General features: G+C 43.2%; 1 protein-coding gene across 4 annotated transcripts in view; it reads left to right on the top strand.

Moving 5' to 3' along the window:
- CUNH2orf42 (chromosome unknown C2orf42 homolog) overlaps positions 1 to 25,674 on the top strand; it is a 58,283-nt gene extending 32,609 nt beyond the window's left edge. For 2 of the 4 annotated variants that reach the window (XM_077469439.1, XM_077469440.1), the window contains exons 5-9: positions 8 to 112; positions 9,788 to 9,895; positions 13,526 to 13,626; positions 20,523 to 20,682; positions 24,599 to 25,674. In XM_077469439.1, the coding sequence (XP_077325565.1) occupies positions 8 to 112; positions 9,788 to 9,895; positions 13,526 to 13,626; positions 20,523 to 20,682; positions 24,599 to 24,810 (686 nt within the window). In that variant the 3' untranslated portion in view covers positions 24,811 to 25,674. The remainder of the gene's footprint in view (positions 1 to 7; positions 113 to 9,787; positions 9,896 to 13,525; positions 13,627 to 20,522; positions 20,683 to 24,598) is intronic. The other 2 variants (XM_077469442.1, XM_077469443.1) reach the window with 2 other exon arrangements.
- The last annotated feature ends 334 nt before the right edge of the window (positions 25,675 to 26,008 follow it).

Below are 26,008 nucleotides of genomic sequence, written 5' to 3'. Positions count from 1 at the left end.
CTCTCAGCCTCTAACCAGCTGATGGATGAGGGCCAAGTGTCCCTGACCTTCACAGACTGGCTGTCCAGTGTGACTGAGCGAATTCATCAGACTATGCATTATCAGTTTGATGGTGAGTACAATCACCACTGTAATGGATGCTGCTAGTAACTGTGTATACTACTAAACAAAATACTTAAACGGGTAGCATTGTAATATAATCTGTCAGTGGGTGGGATCTGTCAGTCACATCTGTTGTGTTTAACCATTTGTGGACATTGCACATGCTACAAATGCAAAAAAGGACTTCATTGAAGTACACAGGGTGTGTGTAGTATGCTCTGTCCTTCTGTACCACTACTGCTCTTCCCCCTTTAATTTCTGATAATTCTTGACAGCTGGTAGTTGTTGTGTAAACAATACAGCTCTAAGTGCCGGTTCATGCTGGGGCGGCTTCAAAGTCGCCCAACCTCTAAAGCCGCCCCGTGCAGCATGACTTCAGCGCAGCTTGCAAACAAATTCTGTAATAGAAGTCAGTGCAAATCCCTCTGAAGTCGCCCCCAAATAGTACAGGAACCTTTTTCCAACTTGAGTTGCTCCGATTTGAACAGTTCCAATACACCACTGCATGGAGTGTGACTTGTCAGGCAGCTTAGTCACCTGATAGGTCACCTCAGTGTCAACCGAGCCTAATAGCTGTAAAAAATTAATTAAAATATGGACCTTCTGACAGTGTTTATAAACTATCTGCTTGGTTCATCAGGTATGTGTAACGACTACTTACATGTGCCAAGCTGGGCCAATGTAAGTATATAATGCACATAATTCCTGGAGTTGAACTTTTTAAAAAAAAATATAAAAATAAAAAAAACTGGCACGTAAAATTAAAAAAAAATGTTCATTGAAGTGTATTTATAGTCAATCAGTGTAAATCATATATTCATTTCCACATTGTAATTTCAATAATTCTTAGGTTGAAGTTTTGTATAGTACTTTGTGAAGTCCTTTTTATTAAAGTAGCTCCAATGTGTCCTCTCTCTCCGGCGATGTCTTCTTCCTCTGGTTCTTCTCCCTTCTGATGTTTTCTCCCGATGCTGGCTCCTGCTGTTGTGCCATTACTTATATAGCCACGGGGCATGGCCATCCGGTGACATCATCCAGAGACCGGCCTCCCCTGTGATGTCACCACCCGGGACATGATGGGGCAGTGAGGTCTAAGGATGATGTCACCGGATGGCCACACACCATGGCTATATAAGTAATGGCACACGCTGGAGCTAACACAACAGCAGGAGCTAGCGGAGGGAGAAGACAGCTGAGGGCTGAGCTGATTCCTCACCGTGCTTATGATCATTGAAACTCCACAAGGTGAGATCTTGCATGAACCCCCAGACCAAGGGAGATTGACAGTTATTTTGTGTTTCTTCCATTTGCGAATAATCGCACCAACTGTCACCATCTCACCAAGCTGCTTGGCAATGGTCTTGTAGCCCATTCCAGCCTTGTGTAGGTCTACAATCTTGTCCCTGACATAGTTGGACAGCTCTTTCATCTTGACCATGGTGGAGAGATTGTAATCTGATTGCTTCTGTGGACAGGTGTCTTTTATACCAGTAACAAGCTGAGATATTAGGAGCAATCCCTTCGAGAGGGCTCTTAATCTGAGCTCATTACCTGTATAGACACCTGGGAGCAAGAAATATTGCTGATGGATGGGGGATCAGATACTTTGCTTTATCATACATCATGGGACACAGAGCCTTAAGTAATTACTCAATGGGTTATGGGCCACCTTCAGGTGTTGACACTGGTATACCCAATACAGGAAGTTGACTCCCCTATTTAACCCCTCCTCCTTCCAGGAGTACATCAGTTTTTTCACCAGTGTCTAAGGTGTTGGTCACAAGTGAAGATGTGCTCTGAGGAGCTCCAGGAGGGATCCATGCTGGATTTAAAAAGCCTCCACAACCGGATCTATCCACGCCACTGTGGCCACAGGATGGTACCCTAGGAGCCAGGACTCTTTATTTTTTTTTATTATTTTTTTTTTGTCTTGCAACCTAAAGTTGTCCTGAGGGGTGCTATACAGGTCCAAAGGAGTAGAACCCCTATTAAAAGGGACCCGGTCTTTAAAGGTTTAACTACGCTGCCTGCCATGATGGGTGAAATCTGGATCTGTCTGTTTACAGCAGTATCCTGCAGCGGGGAAAAGGTAGGAGAAAGCATAGGAACTGCAAATTCCATCTATGACTTTCCTTTAATATATAATGTTGTCATGCTGTAAAAACTCCTCTAGAGGGAGTAAGAATATATACCCCGTTGATTCTGTGCTCAACAAGCGTGTGCCCTAGCAGCTGGAGGGGGTCTCTTCTCTTCCCCCAATGGGGAAACTGAGTGCAGGGGATACAGGTACTAGATACAGTACATTGGTAACAGTGTTATATACTGTGATAAATACTAAAAGCTGTTAAACTGCTAAGTACCCCTTTTCCCCCATCCGCCCGCCTGCGCACCCCCCCCCCCCCCCCCACCATGTTGGCTGCAGCCTCCTCTCCTCCTCGCTATGTCACAAAGTCACTTCGCGTGTGCAAGGCTGAAATAATTCATTGAGGAGGGAGGAGGGAGGTTTGGGGCAAGGGGTGTGGCTTAATGGCGCCGTGTGTGGACTCTGCTTCCTTAGAAAGCACACAGCGCACTACAATCAGGTTCACACCTGAGGGCCTTAAAAGCCAATGCTCTGAGAACACAAAGTTGTCTACCAGAGCAGCTGAAGCAAGGCTGCTAGAGGACACAGGAATGCTGGAGCACGTGAGGTGGTTTACGCAGGCATTTTCGGTACAAGAAAATACATCATTATTTAGCATTAGTTTAATCTATGCTGTTAGTGTTTTTACTGCTATTGTCAGCAAATAGAACAGTTCTTAGAGTACCTCTGCTTTGTGCATTGCACAAAGGCACTGGGAACTCCAGCCATGCCTCCACACTGTTATCCTCTCTGGAGATACCAGATATGAAAAGCCAGGGTGAGTCTTTGGAACCGATTGGTGGTGCAACTGCTTCTCACACTTCAGCCCCTGTATACATAACTGAAGATGCCCTGCAGGGCTTGGAAGGTAGATTGGCAGCTTTAATGGCATCCTCCATCCAAGATGATGGGAAGCGTTCTAGAGCCCCCTCTTCCACTCCAAACCCTTTATCAAGGGAGCAATGGGGACAAGATGAGGTGTTACCCTCAGGTGTGAGAGAGGAAAAGCAAGCCGATTATTCCTCTGCTGAGAAAACGGCTGATGAATCAGCTTTACAATATGAGGTACAAACCCTTACAGAAATGGTTCGTTCCACCTTCATGCAACCCCTAACAGAGTTAGCTGAAGGTCCGGATTCCTCTTTGGGTTCTTTGAAACCTTTGCATGCGTTTCCAGTCCATGCATTACTAGAAAAGCTTATTTATGCTGAATGGGATCATCTGGATAAGCATTTTCTCCCCCCAAAGAGATTCTCGGTTCTCAAAACCATGGAAGAAAAATTCACAAAAAGGTGGAAAGTTCCAGCAGTTGACGCTGCGATTTACAGTGTGAATAAAGGTCTAATTTGTCCAGTAGACAATGCACAAATGCTTAAAGATCCAACAGATAAAAAGTTGGAATTCCTGTTAAGATCCTCTTTTTCTTTAGCAGGGACCATTACTCAGCCTGCAGTTGCAGCAATAGGTATCTGTCAGTCGTTAAAGGACCAATTCACAGATGCTCTTAAGAGCTCCCTGCACAACAGGCCCATCAATTGGCCGAGTTACCGAAATCATTATGTTTTGCCATAGATGCTATGAAAGATTCTATTCACCAGGAGTCCTGCCTTGCGCTTGTGCTAGTACACATGTGTATGACCCTTTGGTTAAAGGATTGGTCTGCCGAAGCGCCTTGTAAAAAGCTTCTGACTAGTTTTCCCTTTTCATGGGGAGCGACTATTTAACGATGATTTGGATAAATACATCCAGACGATTTCTAATGGAAAGAGTACTCTTGCCAGGCAAAAGAGAGTATAAATGTCCTTCATTTAAACTGACTTTTTCTCCTGCACCAGGGGCAGTGGCGACGGCCTCCACCGCCAGACTCTAGAGGTAAACCTCTGGATCAGACCCAGGCACAAAAGAAGACCTGGGGCCGCAAATTTGCTAAGCAGAATACTAAAGCCTCATCACGAAGAGTCATCCCCCCTCACCAGAGTGGGGGGAAGACTTCTGAAGTACTCAGAAGTCTGGCAGAGGGAAATTCAGGACAGATGGGTAATCTCCACAGTGTCTCTGGGATACAAACTAGAATTTCGGTAGTTCCCACAATCTCGTTTCCTGAGATCAAACGTTCCCAAAGATCCAGGGGAAAGGGCAATCCCTGTTTCAAGCATTAGACAGATTATTGGCTCAGGGGGTAATCATACAGATTCCCACAGAAGAGCAAGGTGTGGGGTTTTATTCAAATCTGTTTACGGTACCAAAACCAAATGGGGATGTCGGACCCATTCTAGATCTAAGGAATCTAAATCAGTTCCTGAAGATCTGCTCCTTTTGCATGGAGTCAATCAAATCAGTAGTTTCCATCCTACAAAGAAAAGAACTTATGGCATCCATCGACATCAGAGATGCCTATCTGCAAATCCCTATATTTCTTACTCACCAGAAAATTCTGCGATTCGAAGTAGAACAACAACACTTTCAGTTTGTAGCCTCACAAAAGTACTGGCCCCTCCTCTAGCCAGGCTGAGGGCACAGGGAATAACAGTCTTGGCGTACCTAGATGATCTATTGTTAATAGATCAGTCAGTGGCTCGCTTGGAGCAAAGTGTACGCATTACAACCAGTTACCTGGAAAGTCAGGGTTGGATTCTCAAGCTAGAGAAATCTTCCTTAAAACCGCTAAGAAAGCTGGAGTATTTGGGCCCGACCATAGACACAGGCCATAAAAGGGTGTTTTTGCCTCCGGCAAAGATCAGCTCCATGCAAGAGCTGGTATGGATGGTCAGGTCAAAAAGAGATCCCTGAATTCGCCTTTGCATGAGGTTGTTAGGAAAGATGGTAGCTTCATTCGAAGCAGTTCCCTATGCATAGTTCCTTTCGAGACTATTGCAAAACAGTACCTTGTCTGATTATAACAAAACGACTCAAGCTTTGGACTTGCCATTGCGGCTGCATCAAGGGTGTCCCAAAGCTGATGCCCCAGTTGAAGGCCTTTTGTTGTCGAAAAATACGTCGGGCTAGCATTTCTATGTCTTCCACATTTCTTTTAGATTTTTTTTTTTTTTTTTTTTTATTATTGATTTTTGTGATCACTTTTAGATTCTGTATCTTGCATATCATTGTAAGATTTTTTTATATTTGAATAAACCATCCCTGGTTGACCTGCACCATATGGAGCTCTCTTCCATTTTTTTCTTCCATTTTTGGGTTCTGCTGATTACTTACCCACCTCTACTTCCTGGATTGTCTTGGACCCATCTTGCTGCGGGTTGACTATTGCCTGTTGTTGATAAGATTTGGATCTGTACATCGTTCATTGCATCCAGCGGGACATCTCCCAGATTTTTAAGCTTGTTTGACTCACTGCCATATGGTCCACCATTTCCGGAAAGGGTACCTCACCTTTTCTATGTGAACTTGCGCAAGCATCCATAGATATACCATCTGGTTTACCGGGAGTACACATCTCAGCCCATTTAGGAATGGGGGAATAATATCTCTGTCCACATTTTATGGACTTGGCTTCTTTGGACTGTGATCCAGTACACCATTGTGCTGTACCCAGTACATTCCAAATCACAGATTTATTTGATTTTATTACTGTGTATTGATATTTTTCACGTGTATATTTTCACAAGCACTAAAACTTTGGTATCCGCCTTAGTTTTTGATATTTCTATTACATGTATACATGTTTCCTTTTATTAGGTCACCATATTTGGTGCTACACATTATCTTTGCACATTACTTTGAACTTTGCTTGAGTGTTAGCTGCTTTTTGTATACACATCTGTTTTATTTTAAGTTTAGCGCAGTATTTCCCCTACCCATTTTCAACTTTGTATCCAGGACAATGGATCCATTCACATGTGGAACAGATGCATTGGTGACCCCCGTGGCATCAATTCTCACTGAACTATGCATTCCCACCTATTCAGTTGCTACCACGACTTCTTTGCAGGATCAAGCTGGAAAGAAAGCCGGTAATTCTGTTGGCACAAGCATGGCCCAGAAGTTCATGGTACGCAGGGATCGTAAAGATGGCAGTGGAGGGTCCATAGCCCCTCCCACTAAGGCCAGACCTGCTTTCACAGGGGCTGATATCCATCCTACTTTACGAACGCTAAATTTAAAGGCTTGGCTATTGAAATCCACATTCTAAAGAAACGTGGGCTTTCCGGGTCAGTTATTTAAACTTTGATTAATGGAAAGAAGCCAGCTTCCAGAACTATATATTATAGAGTTTGGAAGGCTTATGTTTCCTGGTGTGAATCCAAGGGTTGGCACCCTCGGAGATATATGATAGGCAGAATTTGTGCCTTTCTACAATTTGGCGTAGAATTGAAGTTGGCCCGGAGTACTATGAAGGGCCAAGTCTCAACCTTATCAATTTTATTTCAAAGACTGCTTGCTACGCATTCTTTGGTCCGGGGTTTTATGCAAGGGGTGATTCGGATTAATCCGCCAATTAAATAACCCTTAAGCCCTTGGGACTTAAATTTAGTTTTGTCAGTGTTACAAAAACAGCCATTTGATCCGATACAGCATATTCCCTTAGTCCTTCTGACAAGGAAGCTGGTATTTTTGGTTGCTATATCCTCAGCAAGGAGGGTTTCGTAATTGGCTGCTCTTTCTTGTAAAGAGCCGTATTTGATTGTTCATGAGGACAGAGTGGTGTTACGCCCTCGTCCAGGCTTTTTGCCAAAAGTAGTTTCAGATTTTCACCTGAACCAAGATATTGTCCTGCCATCGTTTTTTCCAAGACCATGTTCCGGGAAGAAAAGTCACCACATTGTCTTGATGTGATGAGAGCAGTGAAAATCTATTTAACGTCAACTGCTCAGATTCGTAAGACTGATGTCTTATTTATTCTACCAGAGGGTCATAAGAAAGGACAGGCAGCGTTGAAATCCACTGTTGCTAAGTGGATTCGGCAGGTTATTGTTCAAACTTATGATTTAAAGGGTAAGATTCCCCCTCTTCAAGTCAAGGCGCACTCTACCAGAGAGGTTAGTGCTTTTTGGGCAGTGCGTCACCAGGCCTCCATGGCTCAGATCTGCAAGGCCACAACTTGGTCAAGTTTATCAAGTGGATGTAAGGAGGAATGAGAATATCGCCTTCGGGCACAGTGTGCTGCAGACAGCAGTATAAGTCCTCAGGTCTAGGTGTGCCCTACGGGTTGTGTCTCCCTCCCCTCAAGTAGCATTGCTATGGGATGTCCCATTAAGTAATTACTTAAGGTTCTGTGTCCCATGATGTATGATAAAGAAAATAGGATTTTAATAACAGCTTACCTGTAAAATCCTTTTCTTGGAGTACATCACGGGACACAGAGGTCCCTCCCCTCTGTTGGGATTTAAGTATATTGCTTGGCTACAAAAACTGAGATACTCCCTGGAAGGAGGAGGGGTTATATAGGGGAGTCAACTTCCTGTATTGGTTATACCAGTGTGAACACCTGAGGGTGGCCCATAACCCATTAAGTAATTACGTAAGGCTCTGTGTCCCATGATGTACTCCAAGAAAAGGATTTTACAGGTAAGCTGTTATAAAAATCCTATTATTTCACTCAGTAAAATGCAAATCAATTTATAACTTTTTTGAAAATTTGTTTTTCTGGATTTTTTGTTGTTCTGTCTCTCACAGTTAAAATAAACCTTTCATTAAAATTATAGACTGATTATTTCTTTGTCAGTGGGCAAATGTACAAAATCAAGAGGGGATCAAAAACTTTTTCCCCTTACAGTAGCTCCAACGTGCCTTCTCCCTCCGGAGATTGATGTCTTATTCCCCTGGTTCTTCTCCCTCCGCTAGCGCCAGCTGTTGTTGGCTCTGGCGTGGGCTATTACTTATAAAGCCATGGGGTGTGGCCATCCGGGGACGTCATCTGGAGACAAATACTTTTTACCCTCATTGTACTTTAGTAAAGGACTTTGTACTGGTTTTATTTATTTTTGACAATTTTTTGGGGTGAATGAGTAGGGGTACAATGTTCTCCACACTCGTTCATACAGGGTAGGGGGGTGCTCCTTGTTAACCACTGCCCATGGTTGTCTGGAAGAGGCCTTGTCTTCAACAACCCCCCCCCCCAGGATTTATACCAGGCTCCAGCCAAGAGCCTGGTGTTGTTGGATCCTGTTCATTGAAGTCATAGGGCAAAGTCAGATCGGAAGTCATCAGACTTCCATGTCGGAGCAGTATGAACCCGACCTAAATGTGCATCTAGTATTGCTTTTCTTTCAGCCCAACAGCTGTGGGTAATTTTAATCAAAGCTATTGTGCTTCACTCCTCGGCACTGGCTTCTGCCAACCCCTTGGGGTTTGGAATGCCGTGAGGGGGGAAAGGGCTTGTGACCATGTGACTATGGTGATTGGCTGTCACGACAGTCACATGATCGGGAAAACTCTTCATCGCAAGGAGAGATCAGGAAATTGCATGCAAATATGCTTCCGCTCGGCTCCAAGGCCTGACCTCTGAGAGGCCGCATATGTGTGTGCACTTGGCGACAAGGTGTTAAATTTGTAGTAAACTGTGGCATTAAAAAAAAAAAAAAAATATCCCTTGCAAAGTAATTGCATAATGTGCTAGAATGCATCACATACTAGCACACTATGAAATACTTACCTTAGAACAAAGCCCTCCAGTGGTGCACTGTCACTGCTGACAGGGTTTCTGTCATCCTTCTGGGTTCATAGGCTCCTGCGGCTTGATGTCACCGGCAGCAGTGATGTCAACGGCTGCCGAAAGAGCAAAAATATCCTAAACGGTGCCCATTTTGGAGATACTCCATTTTAAAAGTGGACTTTGGTATCGCTTTAATTGAAATGCTGCTGTAAAATGAGCCTGACCCCTGCCTCCCCCATGTCGCTGGAGAGACAGACAAAAGTCATCTCTGTATACTCCGAAACTCATTTGTCATTGTGGTTGCCATTTACTGTCCTTTGTGACCTTATCTGGTTCAAGCACATAAAGGACATTAAACGTCAGTCAGCCAACCTAAATAGTGATGCTGATAAAACAGCACAGCTCCAACAATGTGCTCCAGGTATTCTGCAGATATGAGGGACATTCAAAAGATGATGAATGTCCTCTCTAACCAAGTGCTACATATTTATTTTTGAATGTTATTATAACTTGATTTGGGTTTATGTCAATATGTATAATGTTATTAGCTGAAGACCTCAGCTTGTGTATGCATCAAATGCTCTTATTTTATTTGTTGGAAGATGCATGTCTCAGGAGGGGTGCTGCCATACATTATTGCAGATATGCTTTTATGTGGAAGTCTACTGTACATACAATTACATATGTTGTATTTATCTGCTGTAAATAAAGTGACAAATATTACATGTATATTTGCAAAACCATTGGTTGTTGAGTTCTGTAGGTGGAGAGGCTTAAAATGGACACACAATGGAACATGAATCCTTTTTGCTAAACAATTCTGTTGGTTTCTTACTTGATAAATATGCCACTGGGGTTGCATAGTAGTTCCCCTTCATATAAGTATAACGTTGTGTCACACCAAATCATGCTTTATTCAGGGATGGAGTTTAATAGTGTTACACTCTCTGCAGGTAAACCAGAGCCTCTAGTATTTCACATTCCTCAGTCTTTCTTTGACGCGCTCTCACAGAGACTGTCCATGGGCAATGCGAGGATGCGGCTCCCCAATTGCACTACAGGTACATTTTATTATATCTGCTTACAGGTGTACTTCTAATTGAAGAATAATGTAGTGTTCTCAAAGACCGGATATATACTTGGCAATTAATTTCTTTAGTTTTACTTCTCTTTAACCATTTTTTCCACTAGAGCCTTTTTTTTATTCTGCCCCTTTTTTTTTTTGCACAAGTTAAAATGAACTTAGGCCTGAAGTTTTGCATAAACCCCCAGAGATCCTGTCGCATTATTTTGGCTGTTTATCAAACCCATATTTTCTGTTCAAAAATACACTTAAATAAATGGTTTAACTTATTAAAAACAATTAAGCCATACATTTGTAAAGGTAAAATCTTTTAACCCTTTTGCTGCCATATAAGTACTATTTACTACATTCTCCTGGCTGCTATATTGATTCCATACAGCTGTTTGCTTTCTAATAGAAGTGATTCAGGCTTATTTGTCCCTTCTGGGTGCCTGGGACCATCATGGGCTATTGCCAAGCATGCTGGAGTGAGAGCAATAATTCCCGGGTTATCATTTACTGTTAACTCTAAACTGGTGAGCTGTAAAGGTCTTTAAAACATTGCCTATGGATAATTAGAGGCATCTTTCCTTTTTACAGGTGTGCAATTTGCAGATGTATAGTATCTCACAAAAGTGAGTACACCCCTCACATTTTTGTACATATTTTATTATATCTTTTCATGTGACAACACTGAAGACACTTTGCTACAATGTAAAGTAATGAGTATACAGCTTGTATAATGGTGTAAATTTGCTGCCCCCTCAAAATAACTCAACGCAGAGCCATTAATGTCTAAACTGCTGGCAACAAAAGTGAGTACACTCCTAAGTGAACATTTCCAAATTGGGCCCAAAGTGTCGATATTATGCGTGGCCACTATTATTTTCCAGCACCGCCTTAACCCTCTTGGACATGGAGTTCACCAGAGCTTCATAGGTTGCCACTGGAGTCCTCTTCCACTCCTCCATGATGACATCACAGAGCTGGTGGATGTTAGAGACCTTGCACTCCTCCACCTTCTGTTTGAGGATGTCCCACAAATGCTCAATAGGGTTTAGATCTGTAGACATGCTTAGCCAGTCCATCACCTTTACCCTCAGCTTCTTTAGCAAGGCAGTGGTCATCTTGGAGGTGTGTTTAGGGCCATTATCATGTTGGGATACTGCCCTGTGGCCCAGTCTCCAGAGTCTCCAGTCTCCGAAGGGAGGGGATCATGCTCTGTATGTCGCAGTACATGTTGGCATTCATGGTTCCCTCAATGAACTGTAGCTCCCCAGTGCTGGCAGCACTCATAAAGCCCCAGACCATGACACTCCCCCCACGCTTGACAGTAGGCAAGACACACTTGTCTTTGTACTCCTCACCTGGTTGCCGCCACACATGCTTGACACCATCTGAACCAAATAAGTTTATCTTGGTCTCATCAGACCACAGGACATAGTTCCAGTAATCCATGTCCTTAGTCTGCTTGTCTTCAGAAAACTGTAAGCTTTCTTGTGCATCACATTTTTTTTTAAAAGAGGCTTCCTTCTGGGACTACAGCCATGCAGACCAATTTTATGCAGTGTGCGGCGTATGGTCTGAGCACTGACAGGCTGACCCTCCACCCCTTCAACCTCTGCAGCAATATGAACTACATCGATTTCCCAAAGACAACCTCTGGATATGATGCTGAGCATGAGCACTCAACTATCATCGACCATGGCGAGGCCTGTTCTGAGTGGAACCTGTCCTGTTAAACCACTATATAGTCTTGGCTACCCTGCTGCAGCTCAGTTTCAGGGTCTTGGCAATCTTCTTATATCCTAGGCCATCTTTATGTAGGCCAACAATTCTTCTTTTTTTTCTCCAGATCCTCAGAGATTTCTTTGCCATCAGGTGCCATATTGAATTTCTAGTGACCAGTGTGAGAGAGCGATTACCCCAAATTTAACACACCTGCTCCCTATTCACACCCGAGACCTTGTAACACTAACATGTCACATGACACCGGTAGGGAGAATGGTTTAATTGGGCCCAATTTGGACATTTTCACTTAAAAGAATGACTGACTTGTATAGCGCTGCAATTGCGAACTGAATCGTCTCAAGGCTCTTTGATCCGTCTTGTGTTGTCCTGCTTCTTAAAAGGGGTGGGTCTTGAGTTTGTTTTTTCCTGAAGGCCCGATGGTTTTCTTCCAAGCAGATGTTAGTGGGTAGAGTGTTCCATAGCCCTGGTCCTTGGACTGCAAATCTTCGTTCTCCCTTCGTCATCTATTAATGTGAGGTATTTTTCTAGTTCCTGATATTGGTCTTTTTTGTCCGGTGATGCGAAAATGGAGTTGAGTGTCCTTTGCGTATGAGTTGAAGCATAGGTCTGTTTTGCTGAAGAGTTTGAGGAGTGGGCGGGTGTAGATGTTGAAGAGCAAGGGTGATTCTTGAGGGACTCCATACAAAATTTCTTGAGTTTCAGAGGGGAAGGTTCCTAGTTTCACTGTGTGTGAACGATTACCTAAGAAGGACGTGAACCATGGTAGATCGGAATCTGTGACTCCTGCTACTTCTTTGAGGCGGATGAGAAAAGTATTGTGGTCCACTGTGTCGAACGCTGCACTGAGGTCCAGAAGTACCAGAAGACATGATTCTCTGTCATCTGCTGCTTCCAGGGCGTTGTCCCATGTTTTGAGAAGTGCAGTTTCTGTGCCATGACCTGAAGTGGGTCCAAGAGTTTGTGTGTGTCCAGATGGAGTTGTAGCTGTTGTACTACTGTTTTCTCCATCATTTTGGAGATGGTGTTCAGGCTTGTTACCGGTCTACTGTATTTAGGGTCTTTGGGGTCGAGGTTGGGTTTCTTTAGGAGAGGTTTGATTATGCCTTGCTTGAGGGCGGTCGGCACAATCCCTTCTTTGAACGACTGATTTACGAGATGTGTTATAGTAGGAGCCAGGCTGTCAGAACATTCTTTCAGGAGTTTCGTGGGAATGATGTAATTAGGTGATGTGCTGTCTCGGAGGCTTCTGATGATGTTTTTGGTGGTGTAAGTGGTGATCGGGATCAGCGAAAAATTCTGTGATTGTGTGTCGATTAAAAAAAAAAAAAATCTGATAACTCATTGCAGAATTCTTGCGTTTCATTTGCAGGGGGCTCTAGACAGGTAGGGTTCATAGTCTGAGCGACTAGTTTGAAAAGTTCCCGAGGGTGGTTTAGGGCTTTTGAGATAGTGTTTGATAAATGTTTTTTTTTTGCTTTGAAGATTGCTTTGTGATATTTCATTGTCAGTGCTTTGTAGTTTGAGGTTTTCCTTTGTAGAATTCCTTCTCCAGTCTCTTTCCGCTTACACTGTACTCACAGGTCTACTCACTTTTGTTGCCAGCGGTTTAGACATTTATGACTGTGTGAGTTATTTTGAGGGGACAGCAAATTTACACTGTTATACAAGCTGTACACTCACTACTTTATATTGTAGCAAAGTGTAATTTCTTCAGTGTCGTCACATGAAAAGATATAATAAAAATATTTACAAAAATGTGAGAGGTGTACTCACTTTTGTGACATATTATATAGAGTTTGTGTGCACAAAAATTGTTCTAATTGAGTAGATGAGTCCATGTTAAGGCCGAGATTTTAGAGGATTTTGTATTTTACAGCTTTTGTGAGGAAAGATGCCCTCCCGCTTGGGACTTTCTCCAAATACACCTGGCACATAACCAACATTTTACATGTAAAGCAGATCTTTGACACCCCAGAGGTAAGTGTCCACCTATATGATACTAGTGCTACGGATGTCTAATGCATGGAGATGGGGGTAACAGTAACCTTACTAACCTCTTTCTCCTTGCATGTGTTTATTTCAGAAATTCCCCTTGTACCTGTACAAGCTGTTTGCTCGTTTTTGTGTGATGTTTATCTGTGTGTGAACATGAGTGAGAGAATTCAAGATTTGTATTTGTTTTTCCTTTTTACTATTAGAGGAGTATATCTATTATATAGATGTATACTGCAGACTGATAACTATAGGTTGACATACACTCAGTGCCAGGCATCAAAGCAAGTGTTGTCATGTGTGGCATCGCTATTACACCATATTGAGTGAAACATATATGATTGTGAAACATCAGTTATTAACCGAAATACAGGTGGACAATGGTGATCCCTCAATTACATGTGGCTGGCCACACACTGAAAACTAGTGAAAGAAGACCGATTAACCCTTTGTTCACCAAACAGTGCCACAAGCCTTCTCTGTAACACAGACAGAAATATGTAGGCATCCTTTGCAGGTCTCCTTTTTAAAAATTCTAGTAGCCTGGTTGGGATTGGCTTCATTACCTCGGAGTGGAAACCATAACCCAAAACCGTAAGCTGGCTGAAAGTACTGACACAAAAGCATCAGAATGCCAGACACGCAATCAGCAAGACATAAAATGACTGGTTTCCATTTAAAGTTGAACTGAGCAAACCACTAAATAGAGATTTAAATGCATACAGTACATGAGCACAATTTTGCTTGCCAAATCATTTGTTTCCATATATAGAAACAAATGATTGCTCAGCGGGGGTCGCTCCGTTGATCCCCGCTGAGCAGGAAGATGACAGGTCCATTTCTGCACACTGTGCAGGGACGTACCTGTCCGAGCGCCGGTTTTCCTACCGACAGGAAGGCCGAGGCAGTGGCCTGTTCCTTGTTGAACTGGAATTGGAGAAGCAGCAGGCTACTCCTGTCTGCGTGGAGCTAGCAGATCAGTAAATGCATGGCCTTAAGTAGGTTTGGAACGCGTCCCTGGAAGCGCTTCCTTTGCTCTCCAGGGCTTCAGTGTCAGCAGTGGTGCTGCGGCTCCTGATTTGGCTAAAATGCTGGTCTGCGAACCAAGCATCTAAAAAAACCTTGACGGATCTACCCTTCCTTGGTGAGCGGTTCTTTGGAGCCTCGTTGGATGACATTATTAAGAATGTCACAGGTGGGAAGAGTACTTTGCTCCCACAGGCCAGGAAGACTAAGGAGCCACGCCGCAGGCAAGGGCCCTAATTTTCCGCTCAAAAGAAGCTTTTACGTCCGTCCGGGACTTCGGCTAAACGCTCCCAGTCCGTCAGGTCGACCTCTGAGGGACAAAAGCGTCCCTGGAACCGCAAACCTAACAAGCCTGCGAGCAAAATTGCTACCGCATGAAGGTTTGCCCCTGCCCGTCTCTCGGGTGGGGGGTCGCCTTCAGGAGTTTGCAGCCCGGTGGGCCTCTCAGCTGTCCGACCAATGGGTCTGCAAACTGATTTCCTCTGGCTACAAGATAGATCGAGTTTCTCCAAACAAACCGAACAGAGTCTTCCCTTCCAGCATACCCTTACTCCCAGCTCGCCGGGAGGCCTTATTGGGGACAGTAAGGGACCTGCTAAACCTCAGGGTGATAGTGCCTGTTCTGGAATCGGAAAGGTTCCAGGGGTTCTACTCCAATCTATAGTTCCCAAAAAGGACGGGGTGCTTCCAGTCTTGGACCTGAAAGCCCTCAATTGCTTTGTAAAAGTACAGAGGTTCAGAATGGAACCGGTTCACCCAGTAGTCGCTACAGGGGACTCCCTGACATCTTTGGACATCCAGGATGTGTACCTGCACATAGCCATATGCCTCAGGCATCAGAGGATTCTGCGATTTGCAGTAGGGGAAGCCCACTACCAGTTTGTAGCTCTCCCTTTTGATTTGGCATCGGCACCTCGAGTCTTTACCAAGATATTGGCTCCAATTTTGGCGTTGTTGCGACAACGCAGGATAGCAGTCGTAGGTTACCTAGACTATCTCCTCCTGAGAGCATCTTCCGCCTCAGAGTTAGAGGAGGATGTGGCGATCCCCATGCAAACCCTGCAGGAATTTGGGTGGCCGATAAACCTCAAAAATACAGACTCAGCGATTGGAGTACCTAGGCTTGCTGGACTCCATGGAAGCGAGAGTTTTTCTCCCTTCAGACAAACTGCAGACTCTCAGAGCCACAGTAAAACTATTGATGAACTGCAGGTGGTCGTTGCTGCGCTTCTGCATTCGAGTCCTGGGCCTCATGGTGGCCTCCTTCGAGGCGGTATCGTACGTCTATTTTCACACCAGAGTCTTGCAGAAGGAGATATTGACAAAATGGGACAAATCTCAGTTATCCCTGGATCGCTCTGGTGGTTGAGGTCCCTGGCACTTTGGTCTGGGAAGTCGTTCCTACCTCTGCATTGGACAGTGATCACAAAGGACACCAGCCTGACCGGCTGGTGTGGGCTACTGGGAGTACAGTCGACCCAGGGCCTCTGGGTCGATCCAAGTTGCTGATAAATGTGCTCGAGCTCGGAGCGATCAGGCTTGGCATCTCCACATGGTCGACGAGACTAAGAGGGCATCTGATCAGGATCCAGTCAGACAACGCCATGGCGGTGGCATATGTCAACCATCAAGGAGGAACAAGGAGCTCGGCTGCAGCACGGGAGGTCGCTCACATCCTTCAGTGGAAAGAGCAACATGTACCGGCCTTGTCGGCCATTTAAATCCTGGGAGTAGAAGACTGGCAGGCGGACTACCTAGGTCGCCAGATACTGGACCCAGGAGAATGGGCGTTGCATCCGGAGGTGTTCAGGCTGCTGTGCCTATGGTGGGGCACACCAGATGTGTATCTCCTGGCCTCCCATCTCAATCGGAAGGTGCCAAGATTCGTATCCAGGACAAGAGATCCTTGGGCAGCTGCGTCAGACGTGCTGGTGGCTCCATGGGGTCAGTACCGACTGATCTACGCTTTTCCTCTGCTAAAACTGTTACCACATCTTCTCTGCAGAGTGGAGGCCGAGGGGATTCCAGTGATACTGATTGCCCCAGATTGGCCTCGACGCACCTGGTACGCCAACCTAGTATGCCTGGTTGCGGACGCTCTATGGCGACTACCATTGCGAGAAGACCTGTGTCCAGATCCAATTCTCCATCCTGCTTTACCATCACTGGTTTTAACACCATGGTTGTTGAGAGCCAGGTGCTAAGGAACCGGGGTCTATCGGACTCGGTGATTTCAACTATGTTGAGGGCACGAAAATCTTCTTCTCTGAAGGTATACCATTGTACCTGGAAGGCCTACATCTTCATGTGTGAGGAAAAAGGGTGGCGTCCGCGCACCTATTCCATTTGCAGGATCCTGCTGTTTCTACAGCAAGGAGTAGACCAGAAATTGGCTTTAAGCACCATTAAGGGACAAATGTCAGCCTTGGCTGTTTTTTCCAACGACCCCTGGCGTCTCACTCTCTAGTGAGCACTTTTATTCAAGGGGTCCGGCATGTAGTTCCTCCGGTGCATCCACCTTTGCCCCTGTGGGATCTGAACCTGGTGCTATCGCTCTTCAGAAACCGCTGTTTGAGAACATCAGGGAAATTCCCTTGTTGACTCTTTCTCAGAAAGTGGTCTTCCTAGTGGCCATTACATCGGCCAGGAGGATTTCGGAACTGACGGCCTTGTCTTGCAAGTCGCCCTATCTGGTTATCCATAAGGATAAGGTGGTGTTGCATCTGCAGCCTTCTTTTCTGCCGAAGGTGGTTTCAGCGTTTCACATCAATGAAGTCATTGTGTTACTATCTGTGTCCTAAACTGACACATCCTAAGGAGGTGGCCCCCTCATTCCCTGGACGTGGTCCGGGCTCTAAGGGTATATTTGTCTGCCATGGCTCCCTGAAGTTTCGTCAGCTGGTCCAAAAAAAGGTAGGGCGGTCTCGTCGGCCACCATTTTCAGGTGGATTGTGGTACAGGACTACGCCTTGAAGGGGCAGGTGCCCCCCTTTCCTGTTACGGCCCATTCCAGCAGGGCAATTGGAACCTCCTTGGGCTTTCTGACATCAAGCGTCAGTCGGTCAAGTGTGTAAGGCGGCAAATTGGTCGTCCGTTCACACTTTTACCAAATTCTACAAAGTGGATGTAAACGCATCTTCGGATGCATGCTTTGGCCGCAAAGTTTTGCAGGTGGCCATGTAATGTTGCAATTCTGCACTCTTTTTCCTCTGTTTTTAAAGAAACAGTTATTTTTGAGTATTAATGCACTGTTGCATTTGTTGACCGCAAGTTCTGATGGGGTTAGATAAGATGGTGACTCCCCTGTTAAGGAGCACCGTTGGTTGTGGGTGAAGTTTTATTGATGTTCCCACACCTCGTTATGACACTGCTTGGGGACATCCCTACGGTCAAGATTACTGGCGCTGTGTCCGTCAATGAACTTCAGAGAAAATAAGATTTTTGTACTCACCGTAAAATCCTTTTCTCTGAAGTTCATTGACGGACACAGCACCCTCCCCTCCTATTAATTTACGTTATACTGCTTGTTGACGTACTGAGCTGCAGGAAGCAGGCTGAGGGGTTATTACCAGAGGGACCGCCCCCTGGGCGGAACTGTAAAGTTCTGTTTTTTCACATGTATTACATGTTCTGCCTAGTCCTCTCCTGAAGGTGGCGTAATAACCCTATGGTCAAGATTACTGGAGCTGTGTCTGTGAATGAATTTCAGAGAAAAGGATTGTACAATGAGTACAAAAATCCTTTTTTTTTTTTTTGCGCTATAAAAAAATAAATTAAGAAAAAAGCGACTGTTTTGAAAAAAAAACTATATTTTTTACTTTTTGCTATAATTTATATCCAAAAAATAAAAAACAAATTTCTTCATCAGTTTAGGTTGATATGTATTCTTCTATATATTTTTGGTAAAAAAAATCACAATAAGCGTGTATTGATTGGTCTGGCCAAAAGTTATAGTGTCTACAAAATAGGGGATATATTTATGGCATTTTTATTATTTATTTATTTTACTAGTAATGGCAGTGATCTGTGATTTTTATCGGGACTGCAATATTGCAATGGACACATCGGACACTTTTTTTTATGAAAAAGGAACGTTTATTGAGCATACAAAATACATAGGATAGCAGTAACACATATGGGGTGCAACATGCACCAAATATACGGATAGAATACAGCTGCTAACAATACCACAGGCTGAAAAACACAAGGAGGGGGGGGTTCTTTGTTTACAGGTTGCACATTACATAAAAAGCAAGGGGCAATACAGTGTGTTCAGATATGGGGGGAAAGAGGAACTCAGAGGTTGGGAGTCATATGCCGAGCCATAGTACATCCTACTCAAAGTAATTCACAGGGAGGAGCAGGAAACCATTATTATGAGGGCGGAAAGCCCACCTACAACCACGGAGACAGCTAGACTCGCCGGGCCAAACCCGGGTAGGTGTAAGGAGGCGTACAGACCACAAGCTACACTAGTCGGTACATGTATCTGAATCCCCAATCCATTTATCCCACAGCTTGGCAAACTTGCTCGGGCAGCCTCTATGCATATACAGCAGTTTTTTATAGGGGAGAGTGGCATTGACAGCCACATCGGACACTTTTGACACTTTTTTTGGGACCAGTGACATTTATACAGCGATCAGAGCTAAAAAAATAGCCACTGATTATTGTATAAATATCACTGGCAGAGAAGGGGCTAACACTAGGGGGCGTTCAAGGGGTTAACCGTGTTCCCTATGTATGTTTCTAACTGTTGGGGGAGTGTGGCTGGTTAGAGGAAGAGGCCGTTTTGTTGTTCCTACTTAGTTAGGAACACAAGATCTGTCTCCTCTCCCCTGACAAAACTGGGATTTGTGTGTTTACACACACAGATCCTGGTTCTCGCTCTGTCACAAGCGATTGTGGGTGCCCGGTGGTAATCGCGCCCGCCGGGCACACGCATTGCTACAGCGTTTTAAATAGCCGTTGTATAGCTATAACGGCTCGCGCTGCAGTATAACTGCGGTGGTTGATAGGGAAGGGGTTAAAAGTCAGCAAATGTCTATTTAGCCATTTAGCCTCACTCCTCTCCCTCTCCTCTCCGCGGTGCCGGCATTTCAGGTGTGGACACCCGGCTGTGACAGCTTGTGGCTTCACATCTGGGTGCGCACATCACGTGCGTGGATCGTGCTGCACCTTTTCAGTGGCCGGGCAATATTCTAGGACCTGTGACATGTCGCATGTAAGGGGGCGAGGTGTGCTTAAAGCAGAAGTTTAAATTTTGGGTGGAACTCTGCTTTAAATTCAGACATCACTCTAATAAAAATAAAAAAATATGATACATCTGAAAGCAGGGAAACCTCAAAACCTAATTCTGATCATGAAAAGCTGATGATAGATAGCAGTGCTTCAGATTGTGAACATTGTGAGGCACATTTCTAATAAAAAGGAAGCAATTTCTGCTCTTTACATTTTGTCCTATAAAGAAGATCCAGTTTCTATACATGTGCTGACCTAAATCTACAGTGTTCAATATAGGAGAACCACGTGTCATAACCAGAATAATCTTTCCCAATGCCTGTTGTTATATATAGAGAAAATTATATATATATATATATATATATATATATATATATATATATATATATATATATATATATAATGTGTGTGTGTGTGTGTGTGTGTGTGTGTGTGTGCGCGTGCGCGCAGCTGAGAACAGAGAATGTGATCACTTATATAAAAGGGGAAAAGGGGATTTATAATGTGTTTTTATATATATTATTATAGAGAAAGAGCTATATATATATATATATATATATCTATCTATCTCTAAATATATATTGGTATATCATAATTATTTTTTTACTCCACAGATGCCACTAGAAATCACCAGAAGTTTTGTCCAGAACAGAGATGGAACATACGATCTGTTCAGATGCCCCAAAGTCGAAGTGGAAAATATTGCGGAAACCTATGGGCGATTAGAGAAGCAGCCTATTCGACCGCTGGAACTGAAAACCTTCCTGAAAGTCGGTCAGTATGCTGTTGTCATTAAACTGACACTATTTTAAGAATAATTTGTATGATTATTGCTGATCAAGGCATAAGGTGTAGTGCCCCCAATGTGGTATAAGGTAACAGTAGTGGTAAGAAGCTGGCATATTGTGGTGTCTACTATTGCTAGTCATCATGTACATCCCTATGAAGCACCCTTCAATCCTAGGTCCTCATTTTCCCAAGCTCTGCCTCCTGTAAGTGCTGACCCTAAGCCCTGCTGTATACTTTTTTTGCACTAAAAATAACATTTAGGGAGTGAAGGAAAGATATGTATATGAAGAGGTGCTTATAATCGCTGGAAGTAAAAACAGGAAAGAATTAAATTTACTCATGTACCCTAAAAAAACTAACAAAAAAAAATGGGGGTTTATGAGAAAATGGGGATATTTAATGTGCCCAAAAAAAAAAATACAGAAAATATATCGAAACATATATTATTTTAGTAAAACAGATTTTTTTCATAAAAGTGAGTATTCACAACTGCAGACTGCATACCTGTGCCATCCCTTTAGAGCTCTGTGCTGCGGTCCGTGACTCCTGCGCACATTCGCGGGAGTGACATAATTGCGGCAAAGCCGGAAGACGCAAACCCAAAAGAAAGTCAGAGTAACGATGGAGGTGCATTCCGCAGTTACAGCGTGCTGGTGGAAGGCTTTGTTCTAAGGTAAGTATTTCATAATGTGCTAGTATGTGGTTTAAAAACACGCTTTAAGGGTGTATGAGGTAATGTAATTATTTTCAGTTTTTTCATGTAGGAGGATATGGGCCCTGTATACAGTGGATATAAAAAGTCTACACGCCCCTGTTAAAATGTCAGATTTCTGTGATATAAAAAAATGAGACAAAGCTGAATCATTTCAGAACTTTTTCCACCTTTTTAATGTGACCTATAAACTATACAACTCAGTTGAACACTAAATTGAAATCGTTTAGGTTCAGGGAAGTAAAAATAAACTAAAATAATATGCTTGTATAATTGTGCTTAACCACATGCCGACCAGGCCATAGCTGAAAGACGGCTACCGCGCGGTCAGCTTATTGGGTTTTTTATTTTTTGCGCTATAGATCAGAAAATTCGGTAAAAAAAAAAAGAATCTTTGTTTCTGTTAAAATTTATTGCAGAGTATTGCACAGTATTGGCACAGTGTTGCAGAGTATTACACATTGTTGCAGAGTACTGGCAGAGTATTACACATTGTTGCAGAGTATTGCACAGTATTGGCAGAGTACTGCACAGTGATGCAGAGTATTGTTACTGAACAGCACTGTGGGCACTACACATCCAGCCCACAGCGCTGCTGCCATCTCTCCCCCTCTCCCCTCATCGATTGGTACAGAGAGGGGAGGGAGGAACCGGTGTCATTACGTGACACCGGTTTGTTTAGAAGTGATCGCTCCGTCATTTGACGGAGCGATCACGTGGTAAATGGCCGCTATCAGCTGATTTATAGCGCAAAAAATAAAAAACCCAGCGGTGATTAAATACCACCAAAAGAAATCTCTATTTGTGTGAAAAAAAAGGAAAAACGTTTCATATGGTTACAGTTTTGCATGACTGAGTAATTGTCATTCAAAATGTGAGAGCACCAAAAGCTGAAAATTGGTCTGGTTAGGAAGGGGGTTTAAGTACCCAGTGGTTAAACTAATACTTTGTTGAAGCACCTTTTGATTTTATTACAGCACTCAGTCTTTTTGTGTATGAGTCTATCAGCATTGCACATCTTGATTTGACAATATTTGCCCACTCTTTGCAAAAACACTCCAAATCTGGTATATTTGTGAGGGCATCTCCTGTGTACAGCCCTCTTCAGATCACCCCACAGATTTTCAATCGGATTCAGGTCTGAGCTCTGGCTGGGCCATTCCAAAATGTTAATCTTCTGATGAAGCCATTCCTTTGTTGACTTTGGATGTATGATTTGGGTCGTTGTTCTGCTGAAAGATTGAAGTTCCTGCTCATGTTCAGCTTTCTAGCAGAAGCCTGAATGTTTTGTGCCAATATTGACTGGTAGTTGGAACTGTTCATAATTCCCTTTACCTTGATTAAGTGCCCTGTTCCAGCTGAAGAAAAAACGCCCTAAAGCATGATGCTGCCATCACCATTCTTCACGGTGGGTATGGTATTCTTTTGGTGATGTGCAGTGTTGTTTTTACCCAAAATACATCTTTTGGAATTATGGCCAAAAAGTTCAACCTTGGTTTCATCAGACCATAACACGTTTTCCCACATACTTTCGGGAGACTTCAGATATGTTTTTGCAAAATTTAGCTGGGCTTGGATGTTTTTCTTGCTAAGAAAAGGCTTCCGTCTTGCCACTCTACCCCATAGCCCAGACATATGGAGAACACGGGAGATTGTTGTCACATGTACCACACAGCCAGTACTTGCCAGATATTCCTGCAGCTCCTTTAATGTTGCTGTAGGCCTCTTGGCAGCCTCCCTGATCGGTTTTCTTCTCATCAATTTTGGAGGGATGTCCACTTCTTGGTAATGTCACTGTTGTACCATTATTTTCACTGCTTTATGATGACTGTCTTCACTGTGTTCCATGGCATATCTAATGCCTTGGAAATTCTTTTGTACCCTTCTTCTGACTGATACCTTTTAACAATGAGAATCCCTCTGATGCTTTGCAAGCTCTCTGTGGACCATGGCTTTTGCTGTAGGATGTGACTAAGAAAATTTCAGGAAAGACCTACTAGAACAGCTTTATTTGGGGTTAATCAGAGACAAACTCCTATTCAGCATGAGTTTGAATGTGACGGGGACGCTTTAAAAAATGTTTTACTTTCCTTTTATTTATTATTTATTTTTTCATTATTTCTACACTGTTCCTTTTAGGCCTCATGTACACTGCTGTATGTGAATGTAAACAGCAGTTGGGCATTTTTTTCAATTGCTCCTGAACTCTCCTCTGTTATCTTATCTGTCTGGCAGTTGAGTTTAGAGGCTTTTTTTTTGGAATGCAAAAAAATGGGTTCTGAAGCTGAGTTTAGAGTAATTTCAAACATTTCTAAACGTGGTAACTCGCGTTTAGCCGCATTTCGTTTACAGACGTTTTTCATTTTTGGCTATTTTGTTTTTTTTAAACACTTCTAAACGTAGCATGTAAATGTGGCAAAACAGATGTTTTAAACGTGGGTTGGTATCTGTCAATTTAAATCGTTCAGGAGAGGTTGTAAAAATAAGTCCCGTGTACATGAAGCCTTAAAAAAAAAAAATTCTGATCACTTTTATTGCTGTCACAAGGGATGTGAACATCCCTTGAGACAGTAATAGACAGTGACATGTACTCTTTATGGAGGGCTCTGGGGTCTAAAAGATCCCAAACCCCTCCTCTTTACTTAAAAGTACTGTATTCAAAACACTAAAATCTGAATTTTAGACTACCTTGGATATTTTAAAATTGGCGTTGGCATCTCCTCCTGCTTGTGACAACGTCCAATTGGCTTATTGGCCACATTGGTTATTATCACTTGAAAGCTGATCACCAGCTCTAAAAAAATCGGTACCGGGGTGATGCCTCTGCTGTACAACCACTTCAACAAAATTACATACAGGTACGTGATTTTGCGTGAAGTGGTTAAAGGTGGGAAAAGTTCTGAAATGATTTATCGTTGTCAAATTTTTTTTTTTTTTTACATCACAGAAACCTGACATTTTTACAGGGCGTGTAAACTTTTTATATCCACTGTATGTGTAAGGTTTCCCATACATTATCTCTTGAAGTAAAAATCCGGACCTACGCATGTTGTCTTTTATCAAGATTTTTTTTCACTGCTGGACTCAGAGATATGCGATGCCAATGCATGACATGCCATGCCTGCATTTGTCAGAATGTGCATTGTCAATTGTAGATGAAGTCACCTTTTCATTGCTCTTTATTTTTAGGTAATACTTCCCCAGACCAGAAGGAGCCGACTCCATTCACCATCGAGTGGATCCCAGACATCCTGCCTCTTTCCAAAATTGGCGAGCTTCGCATCAAGTTTGAATATGGCCACCATCGAAATGGACCCTTGCCCGATATCCACGCACCTCAGTCCCACACTTTGGAACACACACTAGAGATCACACCACTAACCACCATCACCTTTGACTAATTCTCAGTGTCTTACAAAGACAGCAGTGAACTGAATTCAAAGCACCCAGTCAAACAGCAACTTGTTAATCCAATCATTTAACTACTAGAGGATGGCTATGTTTTATTAGAGATAAGCGTTTGGATTGCGATGTCTCTTGTGAAGCAATTTTTTTTTTTCTCTTGCTGCTATGTTATACTGTATTTTTATTTGTGTCGATCTATGTAAAGAATGTGTCTCTGTCTTATCCAGGCAGCCATCTCATATTTAAAGCAAAAAACAGCAATGGATGTTAATGTGGACAATTGGATGCTTTGAACAATGGCTTTCTTCAGCTGTTGTAAAACGTTTGAAAGACGTGAAAGAGAGTAAGCACATTTCTCTGCATTGAACAATATTTTTATTTTTTTTATTTACATGGCTGGCCCTCCATTTCTCCGATGGTACGTCTACATTGACTGCAGTGGGTGACTCTTATTGGACTTTATTAAGCAATTAGTTTGGGACCATTTAATTGAGACTGAGAATGATTGGTCAATATCCTTTTATCACGAGACATGATCTTATGGCTACTTCACGCCGTGTGATCCTTTTTGTATATAATTCTTAATTATGCCTTCTTAGTCTCTCTAACCTGCCATCCCCCTATCCTTTAAAAATAATAATGCTTTTATCCTGTCTTGTAAGTAACTGTAGCTTATCCTGTTGATAGAATGGCTGTAACGTTAGCGTAATTGGATAAAAGTTAGTATCGCCCTTTTGAAGGTTCTGAACATCTATAATCTTATAAATGTGTCATGAGGGAACCACAAACAAAGCTCTGCATCAAGTAGGTACCATTAAAGTGTATGTCAGGGCAAAATAAAAACAAAAACATATTCTGTATATCTCTACCATACAAGCTCATTTCCCTATGTTTTATCTCTAAAAATGCTACAAGTACATCTGCCAATGTGCTCCTATCTTCCTGTTTGAGTAGACAACAAAGTGCATATTCTGCTCTGGAATAACAAGCAGTGTTGCTAGCCCTGCTTGCTGGACTACAGAACTCCATCTATTCCCCAACCCTTTTGTCCCATTTCACATCCATGCTTTGATTTCTTTCTTATCAATCGGATGCCAAACTCCATTTCATTGCTGGCTGCATCAGCATTATGGATGCCCTCAAGGGGCCAGGTGTAGCTTTAAGACTAGATGACAAAATCACAACCCCCCTCTT

Source organism: Lithobates pipiens, unplaced genomic scaffold, assembly GCF_037356315.1.
Source record: "Lithobates pipiens isolate NorthernLeopardFrog02 unplaced genomic scaffold, aLitPip1_a1.2 Scaffold_8, whole genome shotgun sequence".
Lineage (NCBI taxonomy): Eukaryota > Metazoa > Chordata > Amphibia > Anura > Ranidae > Lithobates > Lithobates pipiens.
Note: the sequence above shows the minus strand (reverse complement) of the source record. Positions and strands in the feature narration are given on the sequence as shown.